The 15,002-nt window shown below is 41.5% G+C and overlaps 1 protein-coding gene across 1 annotated transcript in view; it reads left to right on the top strand.

Annotated features, from left to right (window-relative positions):
- MBD5 (methyl-CpG binding domain protein 5) overlaps window positions 1–15,002 on the top strand; it is a 41,664-nt gene that overhangs the window by 21,857 nt on the left and 4,805 nt on the right. Inside the window, exons 5-8 of the mRNA XM_009879252.1 lie at window positions 375–692; window positions 2,990–3,201; window positions 4,921–6,129; window positions 11,167–11,240. Of these exons, the coding sequence (XP_009877554.1) occupies window positions 375–692; window positions 2,990–3,201; window positions 4,921–6,129; window positions 11,167–11,240 (1,813 nt within the window). The remainder of the gene's footprint in view (window positions 1–374; window positions 693–2,989; window positions 3,202–4,920; window positions 6,130–11,166; window positions 11,241–15,002) is intronic.

The raw sequence follows: 15,002 nt of genomic DNA, 5'->3' as shown, positions 1-15,002 counted from the left end.
TCTTTCACACAACATCATTCTCACCTCCTGTTGATCCTTTCTCCTGGTGTTTAACTTCATGCGACTGACTACATTAAGTTATGGTTGCTTTTAGGTTTATGCTAATCAAAATATGCAATGAATGAAATCTCCGCTCGAAGAAATTTCTCCAAGCGTGTAGCTAAATAATTTCTGATGAGATGTAGTATCTGAAGCAACTGATGGCAGATGCATCCATATTTAAAAAATACTCAAGACTGGATGCTCAGCAGTTTCCTTTCCTGTGCGTGGGTATCAAACGTTACTGGTTTGGACTAACCTAGTTCCTCTGTAGCTCTGGTGACCGTCTCCCAACGGGCAGTATCCTATTAATAGTTTTGTTCTTTTGCTTGCAGGGGGTTCAGGACCGTCGTCATCGATAGCCATAGCTGGCACCAGCCAACCCGCCATCACAAAGACAACATCTGTGCTTCAGGAGGGTGTTATAGTCACTACTGCAGCTGGAAATGCGCTGCAGAGCCAGCTGCCCATCGGGAGCGATTTCCCTTTTGCTGGCCACGAACACTCGCTTCATTTTCCGCAGAACAGCTCTTCAAACAACAATCTTCCGCATTCTTTGAATCAAAACCTCCTCAGTTCTCTGCCTATCTCTTTGCCAGTGAATCAGCAACATCTCCTAAACCAGAATCTATTAAATATACTTGCAGGAGAAGGCAAGTCTGAGGTCAACCTCAACCCTTTAGGTTTTCTCAACCCGAATGTAAACGCTGCTTTAGCTTTTCTCTCCAGTGACGTGGATGGGCAGGTATTGCAACCTGTTCATTTTCAGCTTCTAGCGACCCTCCTTCAGAACCAAGCCCAAGCAGCTGCCATGCTTCCCCTGCCATCTTTCAATCTGACCGTCTCAGACCTGTTGCAGCAGCAAAATAACCCTTTGCCCTCAGTAACCCAGATGACAGCCCCACCTGACCATTTGCCGAGCACCCAGTCAGAAAGCAACAGGGTGGAGACCCTCTTAACCAACCCCCTGGGCAACCCCGTACCCAGCTTTTCAGGCACTGACACTACTTCTAACCCCCTGCTCCTCCCAGCTGTCTCGGGGGCCTCAGCATTAATGGCCTTGAACCCCCAGCTGGTGGGAGGTGTCCTGAACTCTGCATTGGGCAACACCGCTCATCATCCAGAGGTTTCCATAGCCACCTCCTCCCAGGCAACCACTACCACAACCACTACATCATCAGCAGTGGCAGCACTGTCTGTCTCAACCCTGGGTGGTGGGACAGCAGTGGTGTCAATGGCCGAAACATTGCTGAACATATCTAATAATGCTGGGAGTGCAGCTGGTCCAGCTAAACTCAACAATAACTCTGTGGTGCCACAGCTACTTAACCCTCTACTGGGGACAGGTCTGCTTGGTAAGTTCAATTTCTTCACAGATATAAAAGGAAAAAAAAACATAAAAGGAAGAGGGTTGGGGAGGGGGCATTTTGGATTCTAGTTGTAAAGGCTCCACTTCATCATACCCTTTTTTTTCTTTTTTTAATAAGGCTTTTGTATGTTACAGCTTGTTTATTGAGGAAAACAGAACTGTCGTTGTAAGAAGTTCAAAATACGCTCTAACATAATTCAGTAACATTTAATACTGTTTTTGGAAATCATTTCATTCATATTCCGTTCTTAATTCTGATGCCACCTAGACCTCCTGAATACGCCTTAAAATTCTGCAAGCGATTGGACTTGTTTCGCTTTGCAAGTAGCAAAAGCACGGGCGCAGTTCTGTGCTCGTTACAAGTGCGTGTGGCATCACAGGGTTAGGACGAGTGGCTGTGCCGTAGCTGAAAAATGGCCAAGTGCGTTTTTCCAACTGAATCTAAAGTGCCAAAGCCATAAGCACACTCCCCGAAAAATAATCCAGAAAGTGTTCGAAGTAAGTCCTTGCACAAGGGCAAAGAGAAAGGTTGCCCTTCGAGCCTTTATTTTTTTTTAGGTATTTTCTCAATTTTCTGTATTTTGTAGGTTTTTTCTAAGTTTAGAAATTTAGGGCAACACATACAACCCAAGTGACTTAAAAGCCCTTGAGTACACGTTTTTTTCTCCTGCGCCTTTTAATGATTTTTCCTGTGTTATATAGTTAGTACTCCGCTGTTGTTTGGACTAAGTAATCGAATAAATTAGTCTAGCAGGAGGAAATAAATACTGGCAAAGAGCTGATAAGTATTTTAACATAATACCTGTACTTACCTACTAAATGGCTACCATGAGCTTAACCCTACTTTACATTTTCCATGTGAAATGCAACTAACCGATGATTCCGCAAATGGCAGTTTTAAGAAAAATATGGGCTTTTAATAAAACAAGCCAAAAACTAGGAAATGGATTTATTTTCAAGCTTTATTATTTCATGAAGTCAAGTTTAACATTGCATTTATTTTTACCAGAACTAGAATTTTCACGTTATACAAACTGTTAACACAATTATTTCTGCAGAATGTGAAAAAAAAAATTTAGCATTGCCTGACATGCCTGCGAGCGAAAAAACCTTCGCTTGTCTGCATTTAACTCACGTTATTTTGTCATAGTTAATGAAAAAACTAGTTTTGTTGGGTTTTTTTAAATTATTTCCTCTCTTTCTCTCTCTCTCCTCTCTTCCTCCTCCCCCTCACCACCCCAGTAGTGTTTGAAGCAGTCACTCTTTGGAAACTAAGAGTAAGATCCCAAGACACGGAATTTCCTAGACGCTCATTGTGCCATACTTGGCTGTGTCCCCTTCCAAAGGCAAAGACAGTCAGGTCAGAAACTTCTAGAAAGAGTCCAGATAGATGTGACATGCAAAAGAAGCAAAACTGAAGAAATGAAATGACTGAAGAGTAGGAGACATATGCCTTGAGGACCATGCCATAGGAGATTGAAGGGGAAAAGCGGTGTTTTACAGTTAGAATTTGGGTCACGGAAGTTCCTCCAGGCTGTTGAAAACGACACTGACTTCTGTTTCCCTGTGTTTGAATTACAGGTGACATGTCATCTCTAAACACTACTTTGAATAACCATCAGCTGAGTCATCTCCAGTCGCTATTAAACAACAATCAGATGTTTCCTTCAAATCATCAGCAGCAGCACCTTCTCCAGGGCTACCAGAACATGCAGGGCTTTCAAGGCCAGCCCCCAATTCCTGGCCCGGCTAACAACCCAAACCCCATGGCATGTCTGTTCCAAAATTTCCAGGTAGAAAGCAAAATGAAACTGATAAATGTGCAACTCTCAGGAGGGAAAATGATGTCCTCTGTAGTTTGGTTTGAGGGTTTTTTGTCCTTTGCTGAGTGATTAAGACAGTGTGATACCTACAGCTGCGTGCTTCTTTCAGTGGGTTTTGGTTTTGCAAATCAGTAGCATTTGTCACTCGAATTTTATACCTTCTTCTTTAGGAATAGGGTATAGTATCTTCGGAAAGGCTTACGCTGCATGTATTGAAAAAGATAAGCTATGTATGTTCCGCTAGTTACTGTGCGTTTTTAGCAAAGCTATTTTCCATATGGCAGAACTGAACGCAAATTCCCATTTAGACCACTCCTACAATTCAGTGGTGAGAAATAAATATTGATACCACTTTTACAGGAATTAAAAACTTAATAAATGATCGTAGGTGACCGTCTGTATCAGTCCTATTCCCACTGAAACTGAAATGGAAGAATTAACTGTGGTGGGGATTGTGTAGACTGAGGAAAACAGGGATTGGAATGAATGTACAATGACAAACTGTGCAAAAACAACACCTCCCAGCTCCCTGCTTAAATAGGCAATTCTTCATAATGCAAGCTGAGTTATCAAACTGACACACTGACAGGAAGTATAGCAGCCAAAATAGGTAATAAAGCCAGAGTTAAATACGTCTGTATTATTATTCGGTGTTACCGTGGTTGCTGCAGAACTTGAGACGTGAAGACAGCAGCGTGCAGATAGTGCCAGCGAGTGCTTTTACCCTGTAAGAAGGAAAAATAAGACATGTCATTTTCTCAGGGTAGACATTTCGCTGCTATTGTAAAATCACAGCCCTCTAACTGCCTATTACCTCTTCTCGGTTTTGCCTGAATATCAGTGGCTTTATCTCACTATTTTTCACTTCAGAGTCTCAGTTATATAAATAGTAACGGTAAGTATATAAAGGAGCTTTTGGAAATATTTTACCCTTAGTTTTTTGGGGGATTTTTGTTATAGCGCTATTATTGACATCGTCTTTGCTGTCTAGGTATGTGACAAGAAATATAAAAAGCAGAGTTACTTTAATCTGAAGGTTGCAGTTTACGGTGGCAGTGCCTGACATCACAGCTGTAATGCGGAGGGACGGAGGCAGAGTTTGCGAGGGACTGAAGTAAAAAGAAATCCTGCGAGAAAAGCACACAACTGAAAGGGAAAAAACCAGAAATGTTAGCCATTTCTGAAAGGACAGTGATGGCCTCCGGTCCAGAAATTGAATGAGGAGCATGCGAGGAGCCCAGAAGAGCAGGAAAGAAGCAAAATTAGGGTCTGGGAAGGAGCAAAAGAGAATAGTTGAGGACAGAAATATTGACCTTGGTGAGGTTTAGGACTTGAGAGCAAAGAGGAGGGAAGAGGAAATCCCTGAAAAGACTTGGAAGGAGGTGCTAATGTGGTCTCAGCAGCACGTGGTAGGTTGTACCCTTTCATGCAAGGAGTCTCTTTTGATCCAGGAGGCAAAGTCTAAGAGGCTCTGTTTTTATTTTTCCTCTAAATCAGGCTTTGTTTTGTGTCTAGCTTGTTCAACATTAAACTTCGGAACCGATGTGTGACCGACATAAAATTATGTACCGCAACAGACACCCTAGCCATTATCCTGGGTTTTTTTTATTCAAATGAAACAAAGTTTGTCTGTGGAAACGGAGCTTTAAGCAGAATAGCATTTTCCATCTTCTCCTCTCCATTTTCCAGGTGAGAATGCAGGAAGATGCTGCTGTCCTAAACAAGAGAATGATCACTCAAATGGGAATGCCACCAGTTCCTGAGAGCTCCAACACTATGCTTCCTCCTTTCCAAGAACCATCTTGTGATCTGCAGCAGAGAACGGAACCATCTCTCGGCCAACAGGCAAAGGATAACCTCAGCGTGGCTGCTCAGGGTGATACATCGGTGGACGCGATCTACAAAGCGGTCGTCGACGCCGCGAGCAAAGGCATGCAGGTGGTCATCACCACTGCCGTCAGCAGTACGACCCAAATGAGTCCCATTCCAGCTTTGAGTGCCATGAGTGCCTTCACAGCCTCAATTGGTGACCCGTTAAATCTTTCTAGTGCTGTCAGCGCAGTAATCCACGGAAGAAACGTCGCCGTTTCTGATCACGAAGGTAGGATAAGGAACAGCAGAGGAACACGGATACTGAAGAATTCAGAGCACGGTAAAAATTCAAGTGAAGGGGATGGGTATGAATATTACAAATCAGCAAGTTGTAACACACCCAAAAAACAGTGGGAAGGGGAGCAGAGTCCTGTCGGTGAGATAAATAGATGGAAATGCGATGAGTTTCTAGACCACTCGACCCGTATCCATAGCAGTCCTTGTCACGAACGGCCCAATAACATCTCCACGCTGCCATTACTACAAGGCGAGCAGCATCAGATACTGTTATCACAGCGGAACTGTCAAAGTGATAAAATGTTGGAGGAGAATTTCAGGTATAACAATTACAAAAGAACTATGATGAGTTTTAAGGAAAGACTGGAGAACACTGTGGAACGATGTGCACACATAAACGGGAATAGGCCTCAGCAGAACAGAGGGTTTGGGGAGTTGCTGAACACTTCTAAACAAGACCTGATTCTGGAAGAGCAATCTCCAAGTTCCTCCAATAGCTTGGAAAGTTCGTTAGTTAAAGACTATATCCATTACAATGGAGATTTTAATGCCAAAAGCATTAATGGGTGTGTGCCTAGCCCTTCGGATGCTAAAAGCATCAGTAGTGAAGATGACCTAAGGAACCCAGATTCCCCTTCTTCCAATGAGCTGATACATTACAGGCCGAGGACGTTTAATGTTGGCGACTTGGTCTGGGGCCAAATCAAAGGACTGACTTCGTGGCCTGGGAAACTAGTAAGAGAAGAAGAGGTTCACAATTCATGTCAACAAAACGCTGAGGAGGGGAAGGTATATATAAATATATATATGCACCTATCTCTCTGTCTTTCTATATACACGTGTGCCCATGCAAACAGTTATCAAAACTACCTCGGTTCATTCTTTATTTTATTCTTTGTCTCTTATTTAAGTAGTACAAGTTGCTTTTTTTCATAACTATAGCTTGCAGGAACAAATTTTTCCCATAATTATCTAATGAGAAACTTCTACCAACACCATGAATAAGAGTATATTTTGGCCTGGTTATGTTTTACTAATTTGTGCACGAAAGACCTGCGATGCAAAAGATGTAATTAACAAAAAATTGTTTAACTTACAGTGTGTATTTAGTTGTACTTCTGTGTCCAAAGAAGCTGATGTGGAGATATCTAAAAGGATTGAAAATTCTAACGAGATCTAATCAGATTGGGGAGTCTGTAACAAGTAGAAGGTTGCTGATTGGCACAGACTCTCCAAGAGGAGAGTGCATTTTCACCTTGAAAGGAGGATTTGACCATCTTTGAACAGGGAGAGAAACATTCCAATTTGCTCTTTCTTACCAAAAATCACATACTTCCTGGCAAATATACATAAAAAGCAGTTATCAAGGCATTACTGGTTATTTTATTATGATAAATATTTCAAATTCTGGTCCCCACTACTTTATAGAGAACATTGTGGTTTTCTATTTCTTGTAAAACATTTCCCATCCTCTCTATATAAATGTTTTTAAGTGCTATTTTATAAAATGCAAATTTAAAAAATATGTAAGCAGAAGAGAAAGATCTAATGAAATCATGATTTACCTCTGACGCAAAGAAGTGAAGCCACATAAAATCAGGTCTTTTTTCCCCCCCTGCCTACCTGCCTAGTACATTGCACAACAACAGTCGTAGGAACGGTGGTAGTAGGTTGGATCAAAGTATTCCTCTCGCCAAAATTTGGTCAACGGCAGATATCCTGAGGAGAAAGAGTATGAGAAGACGTTGAGGAGTCTTCTTGACCAACAGCCCCTGCCTCCCACCAGCGCGTAGCTCAGGAACTTCTTGAGCTGGAGCTGGTGTATCTGTAGTGTAACTTAGTGCAGGTCGTAACCGTAGTTACCTGAGGTTGATGCGCAAATGTAATTCCCCAAAACAGCCCCACAGGTCTTGGATGACATGGTACTCTCAGCATCTGGGGTGATGTTTGGCCAGAATCAAGTGCAAGAAAACTTGAGTCTTTCTTTATAGGTGGCTTCTCTGTTGATCTCCTGAGCCGCGAAGGTTTCGGAGAGCTCCTGTCTGAGTGCGCCAAACCCCAGTGTTTGTTTTAGAGACAAATAAACGTGCTTTGCTGACAATATTTGAAGGCTTAAGAGCTCAGTCCTTACTCAGGGTTAGATCCCGAAGTTGCAGGTCAGTCGGTAAAGTGTAGGCAAATGAGGCAGATGGCAAACCGTAAGAAATTAAAGAAAACTGGGCAAATTAGGTGGACAGGTTTGCCGTCCCGTAGGAATGACGGACATGAACAAATGTGGTTCTTACACTGCACGTCTGTTCCAAGAGCACATTTATGTACAAACTTCACAAAATCGTGTATCCGTGTCTGTACGAGTGCTTTTATAAGTTCAAAGTGCTTATTTTTCTAACTTTTGTAAAGAGATTAAATTTTTTTTCATTTGCTTTCCTTACCAATTTTATAAGTTTACTCCCCACTTTGCGGCTGCCAGGATGTACGCATGCTTTTGTGCAAACCCGCCTTTTTAAATTTTGCGTCTCTTACGTACATTATGTAAGCATTGTGTAATGTTATATTGGGTGGCACAGATGTTCTTGTATAGAAACAACAGGGAAGCGAACGGTGGAAATACACGTTACCGCTCACACGGTACTGTCAAGGCAATTGTGGAGGAAGCAAGAGAGTCTGTTTCGAGTTCTTCATCAGGAAGCACCACGTAATGGATCACCTCATGCATCAGAAGACCTGTAATAGTAATAATTTTATATTAAAGGAAAAAAAGTATGTCTCGTTTACTCCAGCAGGAAATACAGGGTGAATAACCACCCCAGAGGTCAGGCACTGAAGTTGAAAGGTGGGATACAGGGGAATATAATAAAAAAAAAAAATCAAAAATAAAAATACAAACTCGAAAAACACAGAGCAGTAACCTTGAAAACAAAATGGTCTTGGGAAATTCTGCGCTTGAAAAAATCCCCAAAGGGATTCGTGGTGGGAGACTCACTAGAAGTTTTTCTGAAATGAGTATTTTCTGCAGAGCTTTCCTGAAACATCTTTAAAGTGTTTGTACAATCAAATGTTAGCCTCCTATATTGTAACAGTAGTTTTGCTGTGCTGTTGGGATTTCATGGTACTTTGTGTATTCTCTGTTCTTTATATCATGCATAACTTGATTTTTTTTGTTTCCATTTAAAAGACTTTGGGTATTAAATGTAATAATGCTTCTGTTTGAAGAGCAGCTAGAGTGGTGTTTCCCTAGCAGGAGAGGGGAGGAATATTGCATCTTCATTTCCTAATGAACACTTGCTTTTTGGCTCTGGGAAAATGAAAGAGGAGCCCAAGGGAAGTGCAGCGGTAGCAGCAGAAATCCCTGAAAAGGGAAGGAGCGAGCCTGAAACTATGTGCATCCTAAAACGGAGAATGTGAATTCCATTAAGTAATTAATTTGATTATTATCCAGGTCAAATCACCTAAATAGGAACAAGGTTTTGAGAGCAACCATGTGAAAGTCAGAGGGTTTGTGTGAGCCGTAGTTGCCTGTTGTTAGTGCGTTTCGTAGCGATTCTTACGGGGCAAGTGTTGTTCTCCGTCAGACTTTCTATCAGTTAAAAAAAAAATTTTTAAAATGAGCTTTTATAGTTCTGCAGATAATAATAGGTGTCATTTATTAGTGTCCTGAAAATCCCATTTGTATGTATTATTTAGTGTTGTAATGGCTTACGGTAAATGAAGGCATACGATGTTATTAATTCAAATATATCTTTTATCGTTGCCTCTAATACCACGTTATGTTAGCAATTTGATACTACTTCTTCAAACCAGTGCTGGCACATTTTTTTACTGTTCTGCCATCACAAAATTCCAGTAACGAAGACACTGATTTCTTTTTGCTACCCAAGTCCTTTGTTACCCAAAATGTGATATTAGCTCTTCAGAACAATGTTTCCCATTGAATTTTCTTATGTATCTAATGGCAAAATTTTCAGCTGTTTTTCAAACATACTGTAAAATGAAGTCTCGAGCTGTGGTGTGTCGCAGACAGTAGCGTTGCCTCCGATAATGCCGATTTAACGTAACATAAAAGCTTCAGAAGCCCATTTGCTCATTCTCGGAGCGGTGTGTGCCTTCTCACGTTTATCCTTCGGAAAGCCCTGCAGGGTTTAAAATCGGCCGTCTGTCTTCTGCACCCGCTTCTGTTTTCCCAGAGTCTGATTAGGAGAAGAATTATTTGATGTATTTGCAGTCTCGCATTAGAAGCGAACTGAGTTTTGAGGGAGAAGCACGTGATTGAATCCTTTTCATGCAAATAGAAATCTTGCCTCCCCATGTGCAGGTTTCCCCATTAATTAAGTCCTGTGAGTTTGTGAAACTTGTCTTCTAAGTTCATGAAACAGCAATATTCCCCTGTTTCCTTATCACATGCACAAGGTCAAGACATGTGAAATCTGTATTACATCGGACCTTATTTCTGGAGGGTTTTGACAACCTGCTCACCCGTGAACTTCACGTTGTCACGTCTAAAAATCAGTTTCATTGCGAATATGTATTATTTAGTAATTAAAAGGGCTGGGCTTAAAGGGAATTTGCATTTAAATTGGTTGTATATAAGCATGCGTAACAAATTTGTATTTCTAGAATTTATTTTCCTTCTGTCAGAATACAAGCTGTACTTTTTAATGAAACTAATGCCATATAAGGTTCCTGTTAAGTCATGCAAAGATTAAAAAATCAGTCAAGTAAAATGTGACAATACTGACAAAGTAAAAGAAATTAATCGGTTCGTTTTCTTCAAATTGATGTGTTTTTAACACGTTTTTTGTTGGTTTTACAAGCAGCAATGACTGAGCCAAATCAAAGTTTTGTGTAGAGTTGAGCGGACTGATGAATGCAAATGGTAAAATCCCGTAGGTGATATAATTCATTTTCTTCTTGCTTGTGTTGTTGATGCCAGTGCTAACTGGTACCAGTGATTATATGCAGCAGTTTACATACGGATTGCTTAAAAGATTATGATTCTGCTTGATCTAAAGAAAATTTTAATTTCCAGTTCAAGTACTTTAAATAGCAGCTCAGCAGCCTGGGCGAGCACGTGCTCAAATTCATGCCAGCCTCAGCAGATCACCAAAGTATGTGCTTAAGTCAAAATATTTTTCTAAAGACCTTTCTCCAGTCCAAGAAATGAGCTGACTGAAGCAAGCTCAAGACTTGTTGATTCCTAACTCATTGATAAAGCTTCTCACCCTGCCCACCCGCCTTTTCAGGCCTTATATTAACTTAATAAGCACTTTCTGTGGCTCTTCTGAACTGAGAATGACTTTGGCCGTGCCGTTAGAGTCTTGGTGAACTGAGGCCTCAAATGCTTTACCCAGAAATTTGGGGTGATGGGAAATACTCCCGTGTGGTTGGCATTGGTACAGACAGTACCAGGCGTGCCAGCCAACGTGGTATTTTAATGCATTCTAGGTGGTCTCAGAGGTGTGAAATCCATTTGTAAAATACGAGTGCAGAAGATGAGCGTTTTTACAACAGCGTTTGCATTAATAATGTAACGACAGATAAGGTTTTAAAGATGCTATTCTTCTCCTTAGTTTTGTTTTCATGAGTGTCATGGTTTTGTATTTCTATTGCTAGAGGTGTGCACGTCTAGAGAAATTATAATCTATATCTGTGCCTATGAGGGAGTATATAGAGCCAGACTGCCATTTATTCGTTGCGGGGCAGGTTAGTGTCTTACGGAAGCAGTGGCAATTAGGCTCCAAAATAACGCATGTCTAGCTGTAAAGTAAAAGCGGTGTTTGATAATTGCAGGTCTGGGTAATGTGGTTTGGTGTTCATACCTTCACTCAGGTGGAGCCAGAGAAGTTGAAGACACTAACAGAAGGTCTAGAAGCTTACAACCGAGCCCGAAAAAGGAACAGAAAGTAAGTAAATACTCATTTATTTACTAGTGCAATGGAATAATTACATTCTTTTGCTTGCTAAGGCTGAAATTTTGGGGACCTTAGCAGGTTGGCCAAAGTGAAGAGTTAATTTTCTGCGTTGCTTGTGTTGGTTATGATAATCATCCGAGATCTTTGATATCTGCATTTTTATTGCATCTCCTGATATTTACAGTAGCCTTTGTAAAATGTCAGCCTTCTTGTTTGAGCTTTCATGTGTGGGATTTCTAATTTACAGCGAAAAAAAGTTACTGCATCAAAACTCTTCTGACCAAATACACTTTTTAACAAGATCTGCCATTCTTATCTTTTCCCTCTCCCTCTGGCAGCTGCTTCTGCAGGCAGAGCACAGGTTTATTCAGATAAATTCTGTTTATTTCAGTTTATTCGAGAATTTATGAAGTCTGGCTGTATTGAGGCAGACAAGGGGCACAGTGCAGAGCTTTCCTTACCCTCTGTTTCAGACACGTACGAACCATTTGGCTTTATCTTCCCTTTTAGCTTTTATTTACAAATATACAAGGATAGAAAGACCATGAAGCAGTGAGTATTAGGACGTGAAGCGTCAGCATAGACAAAAAGAGGAAAATGGCTGGCTTTCAGAGCAAGAAAAAAAGAGAAAAAAACTGGACAGCTATAATAGGATAGAAAAGTAGAAATTGTACTGTAATTGGATTTGTTCTAGGATGCTGTTGCTTATTTACTGTGGTGGTGAAAACATATTCCTCTGAATCTGTGTGGGAATTTAAAGCCAGCTTGCACTGCTTGTCCTTAGCCCAATAAATGTAGGCTTAAAGGAATTAAATAATGATTTGTCTTCGACTCCTTTTAAGGTGTAAGCTTTTCTTCTATTTATATGTCAGCAGCACTTAAGAGGAATTTTTTTTAATGCCAGTGAGACAATGTTGGTGGGGTTTTTTTCCAAGGTCGTACCCAAAAATATCTTAGTGGAGTTTTTAAGGGGGTGTGATGAGGACATCGAAGGGCTTTTGGCAACTCCCCGGTTATTTGCTCGTGTCTCTGAAGCAAAATACATGACTCAAGGTGACGCCGGGAGCAAATTTAAAGAGGTGTTAGAGTTGAAATAACCAGGACAATTTCAGAAGAACTCTGCCCATCTCCCGAGTTGCATCCACATATTTAGCTGCCGGCCGGGGTTGTCCGTGCTTCCACAGCATCCAGTGGCCTTTTCTGACCCCCCTGTCGTAGGGTTTCTTTACAGCACAGTTTGGGGTTTTTTTCTCCATATTTCTACTTTTTTTGTGGTTCAGATTTTTTTGGTATTTCTTCATGGACCCTTTTTCCTGTGTCCTGTGGTAAATTGATCTGAAAAAGTTATTAATCCCCTCACAGTCTTCTGTCTGGTGTATGTCTCTGTAGTATCTTGTTACACACAGGTCCAAATTTTGAAAAACACTTTGCGTTAGCTAATAGCTGCTACATGTAGAATTTGTTTCCTATGTGTGTAAGTACTCAGCACTTGCACGTGTCATGTACTGGTATCAGGTTGGACATTTCTGTAGTAAAGAAGACATGACCCAGGAGAAATTTATGTTGAGAGAGTGTGGACTAACATCCCAGAGATCCAGTGTGTTTGGCAGATTGGGGTTAGCATCCAGGTCCTCAAAATGACATTCAGATACCTTAACTCCATGAAATATTCTTTGTGTTCCTACAGTTCATGTCTCAGCCCTAGTATATTGTGCAATTTTATCCATCACTGCACAGTCTTGGCTCAACCTCCAATAATATATAGTGATATTTTATATTAAACATGGAATTATTAAAACAAAATTAAAGAGGAAAAAACGATCTACAAAGCTAAAAAAATGTAGTAGAATAGGAATGTAAGAGGGTGTAATTCAATTGGCACCATAAATCCAGCATTTGTGAATTGTAAATCTTGATCTAACTTTAAGTATTAGTTTTTGAAATGGAAATGTTCAGTGCATTCAGTTTCTTAGGTTTCTAAACAAGACACCAGGTAAAAAAATTAATTGTAGCACATTTTATCAGCAGAGTCAGATGTGTTAACTCTGTTGCACATCGTGGCTTCAACTTGTGGTGTGTTCTAAAGCGTTTTCAATAAAAGTGCGTTGCTTGGGGATATCTCCAGGGCGCGGTGGGAGCCTGAGCTGTCACTCTTGCTCTGGCCCTTGAAGGAAGATGCGTTCCAGTGCAAACCACCAATCCATCCTGGCCTTCCTCAGTTCCATCTCATCTCAGTCCTTCCATTCCTATTTGAGCCATGTCCCTTCCTGCTGCATGACGTAGCAGCTTCCTCTCCTAGCTGGCTCTAGTCTCCGCCAGATTTGTCTGCTGGAGGTTTCCCCTTCCCTTAGCCAAGCCTCCTGTGACCCAACCGTCATCCTTCCTGAGCTCCCTAGTTACCTGCATTCCTCTGCCCACTAGCGGTCCCCTGTCCTGCTGCAGGCTGAGCATCTCCCAGGGGTCATCACCCAGCACCAGGCTCTCCTCCTCCTGTGGCCATGTCTCTGATGTCCCTCGTAGCGGCTGTGCAGAACGGAACAGGACTCCGGTAAGGGAAGAACTCCCAGTTCCAATCAGTCTCCATCCTGACACAGCCTACGTCTGTCTGTCTTCTCTAGGTCCAGTAGTGAGTAACTACGCTTCCTTAGAGTCCAGTAGTGAGTAACTGGCTCCGTTGGAGCCACACAAGGTTGGATGCATTCGGACATCCCCTCTTATTGCTGCAAGAGCTGCCCAGAGGCAGCAGTGGCAGGTGATGTCTGGACTGGTCCCCATGTGTTGCCTGATCTAGCTGAGAGGCATCCCTGCCCATGACAAGGAGGTTGAATGAGATGATCTCTAAGGTCCCTTCCAGCCCAGGCCATTCTAGGATTAACGGACTGTGTCCGCTGTGGGAGGGAGTTTTAACTCAAAACACGCTCAGGCTGCTTTTTTATGATACGATTTGGTAAAATTTTTATGGGCCCTGCTAGGGAGGAGGGGGAGTAAAAGGACGCTTCTGACAAAAAAGTTACCCTCCCTTCCCGAGGGAAGGAATTTAAACCCTCCTCCACAGCTGCCAGCCACGAGGGTTTTTCTGAGAGATTATAGGATGCTTTTTCGGGAGAGGAGCAAACTGTCACTAGAATCTTTTAAATATAATTTGACCAAAACTTGTGCTGTTTACACATTGTCTTGCAGGGCAAAATGTTTTCCTTCAATCTGTGTGACAAGTTCTGTTTTAACCAAAGTTTTCTTTTCCTGAGCCGAATGTAAACCAATCAGGAATCACACGAGACCTGATGGATGTATTTATCTGATGTCACATTCTCCGGTTTTTAGCTGCGGTGTTTTGTCTGCAATAAATAAAAATTTCAGATGGGCACTTCTGGAACTTGGACTTGTTCAGGGGCAGATCATCAGCTTCACAGTAAAATGAACATGACAGTGTTTTAAGACTATGATTCAAGTGATCATTTGTATTTTAAATGCTTTCAACAGTATTGACTGACAGCAATAATTTTATAAAAATTGCAATAAGGATGGGTTGCTGATTGAGCACAGTGTTGATTAAATAACTTTACATCACGTACACTTTTTTCGTGCAAGATTTTCACTCAGATGACCAGTGCAAAAATAGTTGTAGGGAATATCCTATTTAAATAATGAGTAGCAGACCCTCTGAGCTCCTGTTTTCAGTCGCCCAGCTGTACCGATGGGTAGGAAAAACATTTTGCTGAACGAGGAGGGTGGAAATGCTGCTGAGCAACGCTG

Source organism: Apaloderma vittatum, unplaced genomic scaffold, assembly GCF_000703405.1.
Source record: "Apaloderma vittatum isolate BGI_N311 unplaced genomic scaffold, ASM70340v1 scaffold4272, whole genome shotgun sequence".
NCBI lineage: Eukaryota > Metazoa > Chordata > Aves > Trogoniformes > Trogonidae > Apaloderma > Apaloderma vittatum.
The sequence above is the reverse complement of the archived record's forward strand: the minus strand, read 5'-3'. Positions and strand labels throughout refer to the sequence as shown.